General features: G+C 35.9%; 3 protein-coding genes across 4 annotated transcripts in view; 1 reads left to right on the plus strand and 2 right to left on the minus strand.

The window, feature by feature from the left end:
* LOC109084621 (ceramide kinase-like protein) overlaps window positions 1-4311 on the minus strand; it is a 55580-nt gene extending 51269 nt beyond the window's left edge. Inside the window, 1 exon segment of the mRNA XM_042764208.1 lies at window positions 2299-4311. Coding sequence (XP_042620142.1) covers window positions 2299-2632 — 334 coding nt within the window. The 5' untranslated portion in view covers window positions 2633-4311.
* A 150-nt stretch (window positions 4312-4461) lies between these two features.
* Window positions 4462-7551, minus strand: neurod1 (neuronal differentiation 1). Its single transcript, XM_042764210.1, is given in 3 exon segments — window positions 4462-5861; window positions 5864-6500; window positions 7393-7551. Coding segments are annotated over 2 exon segments (1044 nt in total). The 5' UTR covers window positions 6492-6500; window positions 7393-7551; the 3' UTR covers window positions 4462-5445.
* A 4923-nt stretch (window positions 7552-12474) lies between these two features.
* The window catches only part of LOC109081812 (protein ITPRID2-like), a 43874-nt gene continuing 35703 nt past the window's right edge, over window positions 12475-20645 (plus strand). For both annotated transcript variants that reach the window (XM_042764211.1, XM_042764212.1), the window contains exon 1: window positions 12475-12632. The gene's annotated coding sequence lies outside the window, so the exon portion shown is untranslated. The remainder of the gene's footprint in view (window positions 12633-20645) is intronic.

The following is a 20645-nucleotide window of genomic DNA, read 5'->3' on the forward strand; positions in this document are numbered from 1 at the left end:
TAAAATATATAGATAAGTTATTTAAATAAAAAAAATTATTATTTTTTTTTTTAATAAATTATTAATATATATTATAAAAATAATTTTGAAAAATAATATTTATTTTTGTGAATACATATAATATATATATATATACACACACACACATAAGCAAACTGTTTAAATGTTAAGAAATTCATTTGATCACAGTTGTTTTTGTTTTGTAGGTTTAAAGCATGTGACATAATCAGAAATTAAGCAATGGGAGATGTAAACAAAGGTATCACATCATCACTGAAATCCAACACTCAGTGTTGTCATAGAAACAAGCACTGAAATGCCACATTGCAATCATGTAATTTGATATTGTGTTTGTCTGCTGGTTAATGTCCTTCAATCTCTCTCAGGCGTCTGTAGTGAAGGATCAGGGGCAATATTCTGATCTGTTATCCCTCGGCAGAAAAAAAGCACATGAGTGTCAACTAGAGAACCCCAGCATATCGGGATCTAGCAGTCATTTTTTTGGCAATTTTAAGAGAACATTTGGTAAAGGCCATAGGGGGTTATTAGATGAATGCTTTCTGTGTAATGAGAGCTCTGGCTTAATAACATTAGCTTGGATCACAGATGAAAAGTACTGTCTATAAAGCTTACGCTGACTGAAAGTCTCTCTTGCACTCGGCAGCACTCACACTTTGAAGTGCCTGAGCAAAACAACAGCCAAAGACAGGAAGTACATGCCTCAGCTTCAAACTGCTGGGCGTGTTTCAAAATTGTTTCATTTTCCCCATTTGGTTTTGTTTCCTGATCAATCAAATCAGGAATCTGCTCTCTAAGAGCAATTTTGGAGGGCTTATTTTAAAGGTGGACTTACATTCATATATGCATGTTTATATTTGATGCTGCTGCATTTCCCATATAAAGCCCCCCTGTGACATGTTTGCATATATTTCTAGTTACTCAAAATGTAAGTGGATTCCTTAAATAAAACCCAAAGCGAAAAACTGCACAGCTTAAGAGTTTCACTGATATTGAATGAAATCAAATCCTTCTACAGTCATATGGTTATCTTCTTAGTGTAATGATGCAGATGGTAGTTTTGAGTATCATTTACTTGGACATTTGCTAACTGTCCACAAGACTGACAGATGCCCTACTTTAGGTGGTCACAACAGTCAGCCGGAGTCCATTACCAACACAGCTGTTACACATGAGTTTCTGGCAGGACTGACATTACCCCCTTTCCCCCTTTTTTTGGATTGTTTTTGTTGTAGCCCTCTTTTGCTTATGTAATTACTACAGGATACAAGGGAGCTAAAGGCCGCCTGCAATTTGCTTGTTTCTGGTTCTAATGTTTACAACAATGGAAAAAATAAATGTTTTTTTGAATACTGATGGAGCAGCACACTTTGTGTGAAAATAAATAATAAAGAAGTGTATTTTTATTAAAAAAGCATTTTAAAAGGATCTTTTTGGACTTTTTTAATGATGCAACAAGGGGGATTGTTTAATTCACACAGATCCACGAAAATGACTAGAAATGCTGTATTATGCATGCCAGGCCACAAGTTGGCAATGTCATTAGAACCACTTCACTCCTATATGTCATCACCATTTTCCAATTCCCATTTTCATAGGTAACATGGAGAAGATAACAGTATTGTTTTCAAAAACTTGCACCCTTTTTCAAAAGTTTGAGTTTTCAGTCCCCCTAAAACAGTGTTGTCGTGTAAATGAATGTGCTGTGGTCAAAGAATCCATATATTTCTGAAAATGCAACTTTCTGATGTGTAGGTCTAGAGTTGTTGTGTTACTTGTAGACCTATGTGTGCATCATGTGTTTAGGCATATACATACATAACCAAAATATGCGTGAGAGAGACACCACATTATGATTCTAAATTCATAAAACCAAGCTTCTACAGTCTTTGATTAGTCTGTCTTAATAAATCTCGGTAAGATATTTGCTCTTTTTTGTATTCAAGACAGAAATATATGCATAACCAATTTAAGAAAAAGACTGAATGAAATTAAATTATTCATTGTAACATTTCGAATGAAATAATTCATTCTTACATTCTAAAACGTTCATTAAACCAAGTTTACAAGCTACAGTCTTTGCTTATGTTGAGTCCACGTGCAAGCACTTTTCCAATGCTGCGATTGCATGTGCATTGTACACGAGGCGTAGCCGTGTCTATAAAACACTATAAATGTTTGCTTAAGGTATATGACTTTGAGCGCCAGACACACATGACGTAAACAGGGGTAGCATACTATCACCATGGTAACGGCGGCAAACAGAGCGCAGCTGCTCACCTGTAGGGGTCTCGGGCTGAATGGGCGTCCATGTTACCCGCGTTGCCGTGAGAACCACGTTGTGGCTCTTCTTCCCGATTTGGAAGATTCCTCTTACAATCGGCTCGTCCGGTCTATATTTCTTTTCTTTTCGCTCCTTATCGGCGTCATCCGCGCATAACTGAGGGGCCGAGACAGAGAGTGTCGCGTTTTGCTGCTGTTTTGTTTTTTTTTTTTTTGTCTTGACTCGCTTTCTCGTCCCGCGAGAAGACACCGGTTGCGTCTCGCGCAACTCTTCCTGATTCTCCGACCACGCGTCCAGGACATTTATCGATTTACACGGGGATTCAAACATCGTGTGAATGTTGTGAACTCGCCTTTGTGTATTAATTTACCGGCTCGGCGCGCTCCCGGTCGCTAGGCTCTTGAGGAAGTTCCTCGTCTCCATGCACCTCTAGAGCGCGCGCGCCCGCTGGGCTTTCCTAGCCGAGCACGCGCGCTGCCCTCACTCACATTTAGTGTTATTACTGTTTCAACTAATCATTAAATTTGTGTGGTAATGTGAAATACTATGACAAGCCATTTTAACATGTATTCCTTTTTAAACTATCCATTTTTATTTTACTAGTAGACTAGTAACAAAATGTTTCATGTCTAAACGGTTAGCCTATTAGTGAAACTGAAAAAAGATAATCACAACTGGAAAACCTACTAAAAATGTAAAAATACGTAAAAATGGATACTAGTTACTAGTTCTACTAGAAGCTTAGGCCTGCTAGAAATTCATAGGCCTAGCTGAATACGTAAACAATTTTCTATAGAATCTAAATAGCAAAAGATCGCTATTGCATTATTGTTACTGATTTTAAAAGTACTAGACATAGATACTAGTTAGTTAAATAAATGACGGCTTGCAATAGAAAATGTGTTAAAAAAATATTTTAATCTTGTCAAAGACTGATGGCACTTCTGTAATAGTATTCCTGCGGATTTAAATTTGTTTTAATGTCAGCTAATACATAGGCTGCTTCAGACTTGCGTGTCTAAATTTGTTTCCATATTTTAATGACTGCAGGCCTGGTCTATTCGCTGTGCTAAACAATTAGCCCTAGGTGTGAAAAAGTCGTCCTCACACAGCACCTTGGACAGTTCCCGGTAGTGGCCAAAGCTGCTGAGACTAAGCGGTTAAGTTCTAGTGGATGTTTCCCCTTTTTTATTTGCCAGATTATTATTATTCTTATTATTTAATGTTTTGTATATATGCAACAGTCTCAATGAAGTCGTAAAAATGAAAGATATTTCTAAAGGACGATGTTAGTCGTGATGCCTAAATTGTTCCCATCTAGCATCCAAAACTTTTTCACCCAGCGCACCTGTGCCTATTTTACAGGATTCTAAAGGATTTGTGTTATTTTATTTTACCTTTAAATACTTTCATCCTTACATAGAACGTTTAAAAAGTATGTATTTTGCTTAACTTATCTTTGTACACGTGTCTAAAATATGTGGGGGCATTTCAATAACTCTCTTTTACACCTTTATCTTTTAATCTTCATTATAATCTATATTTTGCGTGTGTGGCAACTTGGACATTTTATATAATGAACGAAGGCTTTTCTGCACTTCAAATAAAACACAAATATCCGATACATTTTAAGAAGATTTCTTTGCAGGCGTGGCATGAACAGTTGTGGATTATTAACGATTCGAGGACAAACTCATTTACACTGATGTATGGAGCAATTTCAAACATTTTGTAGAGATGAAAACATTTTATAAGTGTATCGATATGCGCAAAAAGGAATGGCGACATTAAGCTATTCACCGACATTTTTCGTGATGCTGCATGTCATGTTATTTTGAGGAGATTTTTAAGAGAAGATTAGTTAAAGCCTACTAACAGTGAATATCCTTTAGGACAGAAAAAATATATGTTTAATTATATCCAATGGTATAAATTCACATGACCTTGAGATTTCATATTAATAGTTATAAAATGTAGCCAACTGTTTCAAACCTTTTTTAACCTGTTTAAAAATCTATATTTCCATCTGAATAATCAGATTAGAGTAAGTCTGTGTTTTAAAGAAATTCAAATAATAATTTATAAAGACAAAAATTCTGAAGGTGCTGGGAGTGATGCATGAATCTCTAAATTATTTTACATAAATGACTATAATAATGTTAAATTCCAAACCATTTGTTTTATTTCGTAAACCTCCATCATGAACTGATACACACATACAACTTCTCAAAACTAGAATCACTTTAAAATCAACCTCTTTTTGGTTGCATCTTCGTTGTTTGTTCCTTCTTCACAAGCAATAAAATTTCAAGTCGAGAATAACCGAATAGTTTGAGCAGACTAATTCAGTCCATTATTTATTTTCCATCTTAGAAAGACAGGCCTCTCGATCAGAATTTACACAGGGTGAATTTAAAAGGTGATAGTCAAGCTTTTATGTACAACACTAAGACTCTAACACCGATTTTCTTTCTCCCAGCACTCAAGCAATTCGAAATTCCACAAAGGATCACTGATTGGACGTTAAATTAGACGGGATTCAGAAAATTGGACTTGTGCAACTCTGCATGATTTTACAGTAATTCATTGCTAAGGCAACATTACAGATTTTTAAGCACTTGCCTGCTGGTTATTACTAGATTGAGTACTGTTTTATATAAACAAGAGATAAACCAGTTTTATAAAACATTAACATGAGGGGTTGCATGGAATGATGCAGGGATTTGACTTATAAAAATTAACAATTCTATACAAAATCACAACAAAATAATTCAGTATGGGATAGATAAGTAGTAAAATGTAATAGGTTGAAAAATATATCAATCTCTATTCATTTCTATAATTGGCCCAGTATCGGATTAAAAATTGCATAGATTCCAAATTATTGCTTGTGATTTTGTAGCATGGATAATTAACACATTCTGAAGAAAGTCACGCCTGTTCCCACCTGTGTGTGACCGCAACGGAGAAGCGCTATAGAATACAATACATAAGGTGAACGAGAATAAACGAATTCTCTTTTCTCCTAAAGGCAGTAACAACAATAAATAAGTACATAAGATTAAGCATATAATGTTGTTGCTCTTTTTGCATCAGCCGTAACAGAATACCGTGACGAGCAGTATCACAAATGTCTGTTAGAATCACGAGTCGTGAAATATCGCGTTCAGCTGGGCGTTCATGACCCGCTCGTGATGCGAATGCCCGTCGTACGACATAATGTTCTCCATCGGTATATCACAGCGCTGCGTAGAGCCCGCGTAAAGAGACGCGTGTCCCTGCGCGCCGGCCAAGCCCGCCGCCTGATAGTGCATGGTAAAGGCGTAGTTCTTCTCGAATTCCGACGACGGCTCGTGTTTGAAGGAAAAGTTCCCATTAACGCTCAAAGGTGGGCTAAGGGGTCCGTCAAACGAGGGACTGGTGCAGTCTGTGAGCGCGGTGTCAAAGAACGGCTCTAGTGCGCTCCCGTACGCGTGCGGCTTGACGTGAAAGATATGAGAGCTGTCCATTGTACCGTACGGAGGGCTGGGAAGACCGGGCGTCTGGTAGGAGTAGGGAAAGCGGAAAAGGAAGCACTTGCTGTTTGCATATGAGGGGGCATCTCCTGGCTCTGCTCGGGAGAAAAGTTTCTGGGGTTCAGCTGGAGGCATCCTGCGACCAAATTGGTCGTGGGCTGGGACAAGCCCTTGCACAAGGCCTGCACGAAAGACATCAGATCCGGGCTTTTGCCCGACCTCAGGATTTCCGAAAGCGCCCAAATGTAGTTCTTGGCCAGTCGGAGCGTTTCGATCTTGGAGAGCTTCTGCGTTTTGGAGTAACAGGGCACAACTTTGCGCAGGCTCTCGAGCGCGTCGTTGAGCCCGTGCATGCGGTTCCTCTCCCGGGCGTTCGCCTTCATTCGCCTTAGTTTGAACCTCTGCATACGCGCCTTAGTCATCTTCTTCTTCTTGGGTCCTCGTCTTTTCGGCTTGGTGTCATCGCCGTCTTCTTCCTCCTCCTCTTCCTCCTCGTCGTCCTCATCTTCAAGTCGGCTGAGTCCCACTTCGTCGTCCTCCATATCCTTGTGCATGGGCACGCTGGTGTTCTCCACGTCGCGCTCGTCTTGGGAGCTGCTGTCACACTTGTCGGTCCAGTTCGTGCTAGTTTGAGACTCCAGCATCATGCTTTCCTCGGTGTAAGATTTCGTCATGTTGGAACTCTACAAAGCGATAAATAAAGCCTTTAAACATCCATTCAATCACATTGTTCTGTATTATCTTTCAAATGAGAGCCATGCAAGCCTTAAAAAAATGAAATGCACTACGCTGCACATTCAAAATGCAACAACACATGACCTGTGGATGAATCATAGCTGCTTACTTTATGCAGCTTTATTATGTAACATTATCTGTGTTTCCTAATCAGATGGAGTCCTTGTTGTTAATTCTGAAGTAAAGTATGAAGGAATTTAATAAGGAATATAGCCTATATATAGGTATTTTTATTCCATAGGTATTCAGAAACAAAATTTAATTTCTGGTTAGGTTTGAAATCAATTAGTCTGAATGTACAGTAGTCTGAATTTTCATAAGTAAATTGGTATTGCCGTAATCCTGCTTAACGAGACTAAACAGCAAGATATAAATATAGTTTTGAATTTTATTCTTAAAAGCAAGTATTGTACAGTATAGCAGAAGTTTAGACATTAATATTGTAAAAAAGTATTAATTAGTCCATTTACAGGATTTTTTTTTCACTGCAGAAAATTTTTCATTATGTTAACAGCATCAAATTTGTACTTAATTGTATTCATGTGAAAAGCGCAATAACTTGTCATTGCAAGTTGGCACTTCTTCACTATTTAATGTAACAATTAATTTACGTTTTCAGTAGATTGATTTAAGGGTTTTACGAAATATAAGCTTCATTATAGTGGATCAGTTATACAAAATATATGCGCTTGAGAATTAAACGTCTGTTCATCTGAGATTACCACAATACTTTCATCATCAGCAACATAAGAATGATCTGAATGATATCCAGCTTTTTGTCAGTTCAGCATAAATATGTCAAATACAGACTGTATTATTAAAGAAAGAAACATGACATACCTAGGATTTGTTGAATGTCTTGTTATGACAGTTTCATGCCCGTCGTTGTGGTGTGGGAAGTCCTGTGGATTGAAGCCTAATGTGGCTGCGCCGATGGGATGCTCTGGTTATATAGCGGTGCTGCTGATGCTGGAAGATGCGAGTGAAGTCGGTCTGTGGCTGCCTCTACAGTCCCACCCTTCGCCCGTGATTGGCACCTGGCCCCGCCCCTTCCCCCGGCACGCGCCATATGGCCGACTACGTCAGGAAAACGGCCTCAAGCGTCACGTGATCTCTTCCATTTGTATTCGCCAGAGCTCCGTATTCCGTCCCTTTGTGGCCGAAAGAAAGTGGCCATCTGTCGCCAGTTAGAGACTCTGCGGACCTGTTTGTACCCGCAGGATGGATTAACCCTCTCAAGCGTGGGACACATTCAATCACGACCGGCTCTTTCTTTAGCTACATCCCGTTGTCTTAATGCGGACAATTCTTTATGCGTGTCCATAAATTAGCTCATAATCATTCAGTAGGTTTTCTCACTATTTATCAGTGGAAATAAGTCATGTCTGAAAGAATATAAATACGCCTAAATTGTATAATAATAAAAATAATTAATATTATTATGTTATCATTACTGTTTATTATTTGACGTATTATAATTAGACCTATTTTAATACAAAAATCGAATGATTATAAACATGATTATTTGATTTTTGAGAAATTTGTGGTTTGCTGTGGGGGTTGGGGTATTTAATGCTAATCTTTTACAAATATCTCGTGATATTGATTGTAAACAGTAATTGCAAAGTCTGGCTCGAGACCCCGGTCATGAGTCCCCCTCTTCTCAGTGCTGGTCGGTCGGCACGCGAGTCGCACGCGCACTGACAAAAAGCCTGTTTCACGGCTCACTAACCCGATCCAACGTCCGAAATCTGCTGTTTTCTATTCAATTTAATATCACTGCCTCCTCCACCTCCCAAAAAAAAAAAAAAAAAAACCCGATAGACCAACGCAATGACCGTCGAAAAGGCGAGTGCATAAACGAGGGAATAACTATAGACAGTGGCATTTAAACGCACGTGGAGCGTTTGTGCTTTGAGGAAATTAGCCTATAATAAAAAAAAAAAAAAAATCTGGAATTATTTAATATCAACAGAAAGACATCTGGCAAGTAACAAAACCATTTTCACTATAAAAGTGGGTGCATGATTTAATCATGCCTCAATTAATAATGTATCTAGCCTATAGTTGTTAGTTTTGAGAGTATTGTCTTTAAAATATTGGCCTATGCGATTTAGTTTTGCATTAGAATCAGTTCAGAAAAACACCTTAAAACCAGACCACCGAACATATACAGAGATTATTATAATGTAGGCATGCTCAACTTTAAATTGATCAACTTTATGAGAGCATATTAAAGATTTTTGCAGGTTTTGATTCAGGTAATGCAGTTATTTTTATTCTGTCGAAGGCTGAGTTGAGTCTCTCGTCTCTATACTCCCGTGCTGTTTGTTCATGCGTGGAAAATATTTCATTTACATTGTTTGCTTATCTGTGCTTATCTCTCCTGACATCTGTTAATGGCCTACCGCGGACATTTGATAACCAGGAAACCGTGAAGTGTCCACGAACATGGGCTCTGAATGCTGCTAATCTTTCTCATAAAAATCGACAAGTTTGTACCGGTCAAAGGTCCGAAAGGAAGCCCTCTGTTTGCAGTGTATATCTCCCTGTTGCCATGCAAACCAAGTGATTTCAGCACCACTGACAGCAACTCAGAGGACTTGTGTCGCATTTGGTTCATGCTCTTGCATTTCTCGTTTCTTCAGCATCCCACACATTTGCACTCTTTATTGTATATGGCATTATAAATTACAGGCATAAAAATATAGCTTACAGACTGTATGATGTCATATTACATTGCTCTGATTTTTCTCATAAATCTGTGATGTGCTAATCTACAACAACGTGATTATTTGTTTGTTTGTTTGTCTGTTTGTCTGTCTGTCGATGTAGCTTGCGATACAAACATCGAGAACTGTGCTACGGTTACCAGCAAAGGCGAAAACTATTCTAACTTTTGTATTTTTTCTGTGTTTGAAAAACATAGGCTACTTATGCTATATATATATAAATTAAGTTCTGATACAAAAGGAACAGAAGTAGGTCGCTTTCTTTAACGCTTCCTGTAAGTTTCCGCTCCCAACACAACACAATATGAGGTCACACCAATGATATTTATTAATTATTTGACCTTTAACGTCCTCTGCTTAAACCAACAGACCTTTCCTCAGACTGGCACAGTGGATGCAAACCAAATCTCTCTCTCTCAGCTTGAATGGCTCTCCCGACTGAATAAATCCCTATCTCTTAATTCATATTGAGTTGCTCTAATTACTTATGCAAAAATGCAGATTTCTATTAATTAGTTTGTCCGCTGATTAGTTCTGTGGTATTTTGGCGCAATAAATCATGCAGAGGCGCTCGTTTTGGCTTGTGACCCATCTGTGCAGCTCTGAGGGTTGATTCTGTGTTTCTTTAGTTCAAGGGCTCGTTTGGGTTGCAGGTAAGGCCACCTGCTGAATTTGGGGTCAGTGCGGCCTCTCGAGGCAGTCTGCTGCTCGCTACAACAGCATTTCAATTCACACGCATATAACAAGAAAATGAACGGCTACACCGGTAAAATGATTTCCTTTAACAAGTCGTTAATGTTATACGGCCTAATAAAAAAAACCTAATGAACTAATGATCTGTGTGGCATGTGTGTCATCTAATGAAATAATGCTTATTAATGTTGTATTAAAAGTGCATGTGTCTAAAATATAAAAATATGTAATATTTAATATATTACATTATATAATATTAAATATTTAAAACATTTGTATATCTATGTTTAACAAAAACAAATGGTTTTTGCACCAGAGTTCTACGAATTATAAATAATTTTGTTCAGGCCTAAATGTTTTCTTTAGCAAGCATTTATGAAATAAATTTCCAGGGCATTAGATTAAAAGATTAAACAGTATAACGTTGGCTTTGACCTTATATATATTTAGCGTAAATGTACTGTTAATATATTGTTATTTAAAATGCTTATAGTCGCATTTTAAGTTTAATATCCATTTCACTGGAACCCTGTGTATGTGTATGAGATCGGAGCTACGATTCTAATTGTGGTCACGATCGCCATCTTCTGTTAAAATTGAGAAACTACACTGAAAAACCGTCAAGTAACATTGAATTAAATGTGAACATTTGAATTAGACTGAAATAGTATTTTCTTGTAAAACGTAATCTAATTATCTTTGTTTTATTTACAACTTAGAACAAAATTATTTGTTACAGTGTATGGTCTTTTTCAAAATGTCTGCATGTAAGGTTAAATTAGAATAGAATAGAATAGAATAGAATAGAATAGAATAGAATAGAATAGAATAGAATATTTGAAATGACAGTTCATGAAATATACTGATATAATATATATAATATAATTTATACATAAAATATACATTATGCATAAAAATTTTAAAGGTCATCAGCATTATTTGGCCAATCCAAAAATTCTAGCAAACTCATACAGTTCTGCAGTTTCATAGCATATGTTGTCATTTCCATGAGTAGTGTTTTATCTTGCATCTAAGACTAAACCTGTCCAGCACTGTATATTCTGCTTATCAAATACTGAAGTATATTATGTATTTTAGGGGGGCAGATAATATGTTCTACTCATATATCATATTTGGAAACATTTAGGATTCATAATATCAAATGAATAACCATTGTTGTGCACCTCTGAGATATATTGCTTCAGAAATACTGACAGTGGTCCATAAATCAAGTTGTAGCCATCCACTGGGTAATAACATGAACACAATACTGCTTCCCATCTGTTTTATTGCAAAAGAACAGTAATAAGATTCACCACTGAGAAATATTGGCAATGCAATTGAATCGAATTAGCAATAACTTCAATTTAGCTGAAACAAACAGGTATCACATAGGCAAATTCCAGCAGTCTTATATTTTACTACGCATTCCTTTTGAATTATTCTGGAGCACTTAACATAGACTGAAGCAACTACATTAACGAAGTTTTAATATATGTCTGTTTAAAACCTTTTTCCTTCTGGAGACACAGCATGGTGTGTTATTCTGTTGATGAATAGCTCTTTCAACAGCTCGAGGGGTGTTGTAATTCAGCTGCCTCCTTTACAGCTGTAGATTTTATGCGTTGACCATCATGCAGGGTAGTGAATCAGAGCAATTCTGGTTTCATAGTCTCATGGTTAGACTTCTATCACAGGTGTTTCATCACAAAGGAATAGCTCAGTTAACCACTTCCTTGCCTTGCTCAGTGATTTATAGTGATGCCACTTCCTTTTGAGCTGATTCACAGACATCTGCTGTTAGTTGTATGACATTAAAGGTTTAATTGACTTTCTCATAAAGACATCTTAACTTTGTTTAGGCTTACAGGAATCTTGTTGATCAATAACCAAAACAGCGAAAAAAAAAAAAAAAAAAAAAAAAAATCTGAAATGCATTTTGTACTTACATTCATAACTTCATAGCAATCAGTATTTGTATTCTTTCTTGGATTTTGGTACTAGGAAAGTCTAATATTAATCACACATAAAGTTATTGTGATCTATCTATCGATCTATTTATCTATCTATCTATCTATCTATCTATCTATCTATCTATCTATCTATCTATCTATCTATCTATCTATCTATCTATTCATCCATCCATCTTTCTATCTATATTGTAATCTAAAAGTATTTTTTCAAAGTTGTAATTAAAACAAAGATTAGCCTATTGGAGTATGCTTTACAAGAAAATACTATTTCAGTCTTTCTACTAATTTAACGTTTAATTCAATGTGTTATTTAACTTTTTTATATAATTGTGAAACTTACTAGAAATGTGGAGTGGAAAAAAAAACCCCAAAAACATTTTATTTTCAGTGTTATAAGTAGATTTCATATTACAAATGCCAGGTGTGACTGTTTTTGAGAAATCAGTTTTGGATCAGGTGATCAGATTAGATCAGGAATGGTGCACTGCATAACTTCTTCCAGCAGGTTTCAGGCCAGGCATATTTTTGGGCTCCGTCTCGCCCATGTTGTTACTTTTCACTCTTTTTTTCCGGAAGCGGAAGCATTGTACTTGAAGTTTTGGAATAGTTTTGTCAGATGATTCAGCGCACTAGATACTTTCTAACTATCAGCGTGCGATCATCATCATGTCCTGTTGAGATGGTAAGTTGTGTTTTTCTTCTGTTTTAGGGCTTGTACAGTTGCTTTCACTAGTGTTTGTTTTTAGTCTTGCGCGTTATTATGCATTAGCCTCTGGATTGAGGTTGTTTTACGGGCAGATGCTCAGTGAAATACAGATATTTAAGTGCTCGTGCTAGTTTAATGCGTAATGTGGCGTTTCAGAACCCGCGGGTTCATTTCTAAAGTTTATTTACAAAGTCTAATGGAGTTGTTTTGCATGCGCTTGTGATTGAAACAGTTTAGTAGTATTCATATTTTGGAAAAGCAAAGTGAAGAGAACTTTACACTTTAAGAAATGGTCTTTTAGGCTCGGGATAACAGTTGTGCAACTAATCGGATGACGTGACAGTGAAGTTTTTTTTTTCTCTCTCTCTCTCTCTTTTTTTTTTTTATTTTTTTTTAATGTCTCTTTTGGTTGACACTGATGATCGTGGTTAGATAGTGGGTTATATTAGTGGGTCATATCAGTGTTACCTGCTTCACCCTCCTGCTTAGGTCTGGAAAGCGACCAAATGTAGACTCATTAGATGATTCGCTTGAGCTTTTGTGATGTTTATTGAAATGATACTGACATGCTTTTCAAGGTTGACAGTATCTCACTTATTGCATTCTTGATCCATTACGAAGCAGGCTAAATGACTAGAAGAAAGCAGGCTCTTTTAGGGCCACCCAGAGCGCTCACCTGAACAGGCAGGCTTTGATTGTGTTTACGTAATTACGTTATGTTGACCATCCCAGATTACATCATTTTTTTTTTCTCTAGAAAATGTATTTAATTCGATCCATGTGCTGTTAAGAGAAGCTTATTTTTTTTTTTTTATTTACTTTTTAGGGCTTTTTAGGCTTGATCCAACTTTTTGTACAACTGACAACTATCAGTTATGTTAATTAAATACTGTCAGTTATGTTATTAAATATTTTTGAATCAGTTATTTAGTAGTTAATCACTGTTGATGAATTAAATGTTGGTGCTTTCCTATCAGTTCACTTCCTCAAATTTTTTGTTATTTTATTTATGTGAACTACTGTTCAAAAGTTTAAGGTCGCTACTTTTATTTAGCAGTGATGCATTAAATTAATCAAAAGTGACAGTAAAACTGTTTAAAATGTTACAGAATTTTATTTATTTATTTCCAAGTAAATGCTATTCATTAAAGAATCCTGAAAAAAAAGTATTATGATTTTCATGAAAATATAACATGGCTCAGGCTGCTTTTTCACACTTACCCTATTAGAAGAAATGTTTCTTTAGCAGAATCTCAGGCATATAAGAATGATTTCTGAAGGATCATGTTGACAATGTGACACCGAAAACTTGAGTAATGATGCAAATTCAGCTTTTTCATCACAGGAATAAATTGCCTTTTAAAATATATAAAACAGTTATTTTAAATTGTATTGATATTTCACAATATTACAATATTTACTGTATATATCTGTATATCTACTAAAACATTAAAGGACCATTGATACTTCACTGACAGCAGTTTGAGAACCACTTTTTTTTTTTTTTTTTTTTTTTTTTTAACTGATCTCAAGTTCAGTGCTCTTTAACCATTGTCAGGTTTCCTAATTTAGTCTTGTGACTCTTCAAGTCTCCTTAAAAAGTTCACTCTCCTCTCTCGTGTTTGTGACTTCTCCACAGTTTTATGTGAAATATTGAAAGTAGGGCAGCTATGTTCTATGCAAACATAAAGGCAGGAGTGCCGTCTTCTGGGTTTCTTCAGATAACATTGTCAGGTGTAAACACAGCTGACATATGAGTGTATGTAAAAGAGATTGTGTTTGAGCAAATGAGAGATACTGGTGTGTATTTACAGAGATAACATGGGTGAATCCATGTTGTCACATGATTTTCTGCATTCCTGCCCCAGAAAGAGATCCGTGTAAACACGTTCAAAAAGGAAAAGTGCATCCAAAAAAATTACTCGCAACTGCATATTTACAAATTTAAAACGGTCATTGACTGCAAGAGCTTGAAAACTCATTTGCGATTTTGTTATTCAAACTCGCTGCATTGCAATCAGTAAAATTTCCATTTGCGTGATCTCTTTAACAAGAGAAATCCGCATTAGTAGTTGAAAAAGTAAGCCCGAGTTTTTGTGTTAACAGGTCTCGAGTTGCTTTTTGTGGAAAATGTGTCACGCTAACTAAACAAAAGGTGTGGCTCTGTTTCCCTTTGCAAAGTACTGTTATTTACAATGGGGAAGTTGGATTATATTAAAGTGAACCATTTCCAGTGATGCCTTTGAAACAGTCACTGCAACTACATATTGCATTTCCTTCCCAGGTCTAGATGCCATCTAGATTAGTTTGGCTGAATGCCTGCTTTTTCAGATCCAAAGAACAATTTTCTAAGCCATCAGCTTTGATATTTCCATATTAGACATGCAAAACTGTTGTTATGTGCTGACTGCTGATACTGTGTTATTGGTACATAATGAAGAAGTTAAAACAACACAGACTGAAGCAGGTTCGAAAGCTTTCTGATGTGTTTCTGATTGCATTTTTGTCTCATGCTTTGCTTCATGGAAACATCTTACGAATAGCTTAATGCAGGAGAAGAATGCCGTTGTTTTTCTGCCCTATGCATAAAAACAAACCAGAAAAGGTCCTATGTGGCTGAAATGAATGCTATCAGGGCTTTGTCCACAGGAAATGAATTCAGCTAGGGACATGAAACAGACCTCAAGAGAAAGGCTTCAAAGAGACACGAGGGAAATGACACTGTTGTGTTGTACAGTTTACATCACTCGCTCAATGACTGTTAGTAAGATGAGGGTTTAGTAAATTCTTCATAAACCCTATTAAATTGTATGACCATAAGCACAGAATTCTTTTCTTTGTGAATGTATTGACATTGAAAGTTTAGGTTTTTGTTTCAGGGCAGACGCGAAAAAAAGGTGGGGGGGGGGGGTTTATTCATCAAGCAAGGATTCATTGCTTAAAAGTGAGAGTAAATACATTTGTTATAAAGACTAATATTTCAACTACATTATATTACTTTTGAACTATCTATTCATAAAAGATCCTGAAAAAATGTATCATGGTTTCCACAAAAATATTAGGCCGTACCTGTTTTCAACATTAATAATGATAATCAAAAATGTTTCTTAAGCACTAAATCAACATTAGAATGATTTCTGGATCATGTGACACTGAAGACTGGAGTAATGAAATGTGAGCTTTGTCACATTTTTAAATTGTAATAATATTTACAAATGTCACTGTTTTTACAGTGTTTTGATCAAATAAATGCAGACTTGGTGAGTATAAGAGACTTATTTCAGAGCTAAGACACATTACTCACAGTTTTCTACATTTGGATGACCGTGATCTTGACAGGTTTTGAGACATTTTAGGACAGTGAGAATTAGTTTACATGGTCTCAAAAGCTTTTAGCCCCAAGGCTACTGCTTGCTAAAGCAAAACAGAGCCTGCTATACCCCCTTTACTGTGGGAAAGTCAGAGTAAAGCTTATTGCTTTCATAAAATACAATTACATTAAAGGGATAGTTTACCCCAAAATGAAAATTCTGTCAGTTTTTACTCAACCTAATGTCATTCAAAACCTGTATGACTTTCCTCTCTCTTTGAAACACACACACACACACATACATATATGTGTGTGTTAAGAACACATTTTCACATTTTATTCTCCATACAATGAAAATCAATAGAGCTCACTGTTGTTTGGACAGAATTTCATTCACTAAACACCAAAGAGTTATGTTTATTATAAAAGTGCCAATTAATATAGTTTATTAGCCTAACTGTAGACCGTTTATAGTTGCCAAACAACTTAATATTCGCTAGTGTGTTTATCTACGGTTTCCAGTAACCTTAAAAACGACTCATCGAATCAGAATTTAAAGTTTTATTATTACATTTTAAGCTTTGAAATTGCTTAAAATTCATGTGAAAGAGCTGCTATTAAATATTCACTGCTTGTACTTCAGGCAGTGCTGTATAGGCAGTTCTGCATGTGAATAAAACCGGGCATCTAAGAGTAGTGCGCTCATAATCCATCAGGACCATGTGCTGACATGTTTACAGTGCTGTTGTGAAGAAGCGTGGCGTCCTGATGACTCTCGCATTGGTTTATCTCATCAATTCCCTCCTATTGCTTTTCATATTTATTCCATAATCAGATCCTTAGCCCAGGCTTAGTTCCTGGGATTCCAGCCAGCCCTCCTCTGGGTCCCATGTCAGTGCTATTCATCACAAGGGTGTGTGTGTTTGTAATGTTATAAAAAAATAAATCATCATTATTACTCATTTAAGCTTTACTCTGTGTGATGCTGAGAGTTGAAGAGTTCCGCTAAAAGGCATGAAATCGGAGCCTCACCTGTTCCTGACTGAATCCCAGTGTCTGTTGTGCTAGCATGCTAGCGGTAACACCCTGGGCGCTCCATATGTTTGTTTCACATTGGGCAAACTGAAACCCTGGGAACTGCTGACCCTGTTTCAGCTAATGATTAAAACGTTTTATAAATTTAAAACGGTTTTATCATAATGCTGGCACATAGTGTGTCTCTGTGGCTGGCTGGACCTTTAACAAACAGGCAGATGATGAGGAGGCCCAGGCTTGTATAATCAGTTCTTTTGCATGTTGCTGTTCTATTCTGCCCCTAGTTTTTGTTTTGGACGATTGTAGTCCCCAGATTGATTGATTTTTATTTTATTTATTTATTTATTTTTTTTTATTTTTTTTTGATGAATCAATCAAAACCAGTCAGTTATTGGTTTGAATCATTCTAATGAATCACTGAATCACAAAGCGGTTCCTGACTTGGTGCAAGTAGTTACTTGCATCATGTCCAACCCAAAATAATCCAAGAACTATTAAGGTATTATGCGTACTAAAGTATTATGACACTTAAGTTAGAGTAGTTAATGACTGCGTTGTTCACAAATACTTAATTAAAAACATTTTAAAACATTACAAGAAAATTACCATTAACATTTTTATTTGTTTTGTTTAGTCTTTTAAAGCAATTAAGTATTTTTGAAAGAAATCTCTTACTAAGAGACAGCAGGGCTGCATTTATTTGTAAAATTTATTATAAATGTTCTCTGTTTAATGTTTTAAAATGTCATTTGTTCCTTTGGTGGCAGTGTCTGCACGCTGCAGTGTCTCACAATCCTTCAGAAATCATTCCAATATGCTGATTTGATGCTGAGGAAAATATTTCTTATTATTGCCAATGTTGAAAACAGGTTGAGATGCATAATATTTTGGTGGAAACGGCAATATATTTTTCTCAGGATTCTTTGCTTTATAGAAAGTTCAAAAGAACAGCATTTATTTAAAATAGGAATCTTTTATAACATTATAAATATGTTTACTGTCACTTGTGATCAATTTAATGCTTCCTTGCTGAATAAAATTCTTTCAAATAAATATAGAAATCATACTGAGTACAAAAATTTTGATTGGTAGTGTAGCTACAATCAGTTATTGTTGAAGTAAAGTACTAAACAAATCATTAATGTACCAGAACCAATTCTCTACATTGCGAGTAAATTTAAATTACAAGTTTAGCATAGATATATTTTCACTCGCTGAACACTAGACTGAACGCTTGAGAGTTTCACTCTCTATCAAGCGAATCGATCTGTGCTATTTTTCAGTTCATCTCAATAGATGCAAAGCGTGCCTTTTTTTGACGCACTGTAAACTCTAGTGTGAAGGTGCACGACTTTCTGTCGCATTGCTAAGAGCACTGTGTTTTTCACACAGAGTAATATGTACAGTTTGATGCAAAAAGAGAGAGCGAGAGTATTAGATACCACGCTAATGCGCTACATGTAAACGATATTCTTTGTCATATTTTCTTTTAGAATTATTCAGCTTTTAATAACCACAAGATCCCGCCGGTTTCTCTGGTAGTGGGCGGGACTAATGTGCAAATCTCATTGGCTGGCGCTCACCTATTATTGTCCCTGTTTTGATTTCAACCAATCAGTTCGAGCGAACGCTGACAAGGTAATTAATATTCATGAACCCAGCAGCACATTAATCCTTAGCGAGTTGTATATTGTTAATATAGTAGTAGAATTTGTAGTTGTGTTATCTTTTCATAATAATTACTATTATCTATTACTGTTATTTTATTTTTATTTTTTTTACAGAAACCTTGAATGACCAACAATATCTTAAAGGGGTCATTGGATGCAACATGCACTTTTACAAGTTGTTTGAACTGAGTTGTGTGTTGGCAGTGTGTTTATATATCCACCCTATATAAAAAATTTTTCCCACCCTATCTTTGATAAAAATCCACTCAGTGTTTTCTTTTAAATCTACTAAAATCTTTACCCCTTTCTCAAATCGAGCCGATCTCAGATGTCTGTCCTTGTGACATCACACAGACAGGCCCCTCCCATGATATTTTGATTGACAGTAGCATTTCAGCACAGACTGGACTGGTGTCTTATCTTAGACCCGTCCTGTGTAAGCTGTCATCCGTTCGGCCATTGTTTCGATGCTGGAGCAGGTGTAGACAAGAATGACTCTTAAGCGATTGAAGTTTCTATTGTTGGATGTAATAATGAACATACTGTAGCAGTCATCATTTACTCCCGACATCTGAGTCGCTGAAGACACAGTGGATTACATTTGTTTCTGAAGGGAATGCGTTACTGATCTACCTAAATGTGTCTGTCTTTGCACGAATCATTTGTGGTCCAGCTTCACCTACAAAAAAAGTGAGTATTAGGTTTTTTTAATGAATTTTTGGAAATCGCCTTTCCTAATAATATGCAAATTAGCAAGTTTCACGATGAATGTCACGATGACTAAAGTAAACCGCTCTCTCTAAGAGCGGCTTGGAAGAGAGGGGCGTGGTCAGAAGAGCTCATTAACGTTTAAAGGAAAATGCTACAAAACGGCTTGCTCTGAAAAGAGCTGTTTTTGACCCGGTAAAAAAGGTGTTTTTTACACTACCATTGAGAAATTTTAACCAGTCTATGTTACAGACTTTTCATTAAGACCCTAAAGAATCATATTAACTTGTGAAAAATGGGTTTCCGATGACCCCTTTAAACACCACCACCAGTCTTAAGTTCAGTTAAAATGATAAATATGCATTCAAACATGGTTTACCATATACATATACACTACCGGTCAAAAGTTTGAGATCAGTAAGACTTGTAATGTTTTTTAAAGAAGAACTTATACTCATCAAGGCTGCATTTATTTGATCAAAAATACAGAAAAAAAAAAACAGTAATCTTGCAAAATGTTATTATGTTAATTTATTTCTCTGATGCAAAGCTGAATTTCCATCAGCCATTACTCCAGTATAAAGTGTCACATGATCCTTCAGAAATCATTCTAATATGCTGATTTATTATCAGTGCTGGAAACTGTTGCGCTGCTTAATATTTTTTTGGGAAGCTGTGATACTTTTTTCAGGATTCTTTGATTAAAAAGTAAAACAAAAAAGCATTTATTTAAAATGTTTTCTAACAATATACACTACAGTTCAAATGTTTGGAGTCAGTAAATTTTTATTCTTGCTTTTTTGAAAGAAATTTAAACTTTTATTCAGCAAGGATGTGTTAAATTGTTAAGAAGTGATAGCAAAGACTTATATTGTAGGAAAAGATTTATATTTTGACTAAACGCTGTTTTTTTTTTTTTTTTTTTTTTTTTTTTTTACTTTTTATTCATCAAAGAATCATGAAAAAAGTATCACAGTTTCCAAAAAATATTTGGCAGCACAACTGTTGCCAACATTGATAATTCTAAAAATAAATCAACATATTACAATGATTTCTTACTCCTGAAGACTGGAGTAATGATGCTGAAAATTCAGCTTTGCATCACAGGAATAAATTAGATTTTAATATATATAAATAGAAATTTTTTATTTTACATCATAATAATATTTAACAATATTACTTTTTTCCTCTATTTTTTATCAACAGATTTCATAGGGCCCTATATTGCCAAAGTGTGCGTAGAAGGTTAAGAACTGTTAGGAAACC

Source organism: Cyprinus carpio, chromosome A9 (genome assembly GCF_018340385.1).
Source record: "Cyprinus carpio isolate SPL01 chromosome A9, ASM1834038v1, whole genome shotgun sequence".
NCBI lineage: Eukaryota > Metazoa > Chordata > Actinopteri > Cypriniformes > Cyprinidae > Cyprinus > Cyprinus carpio.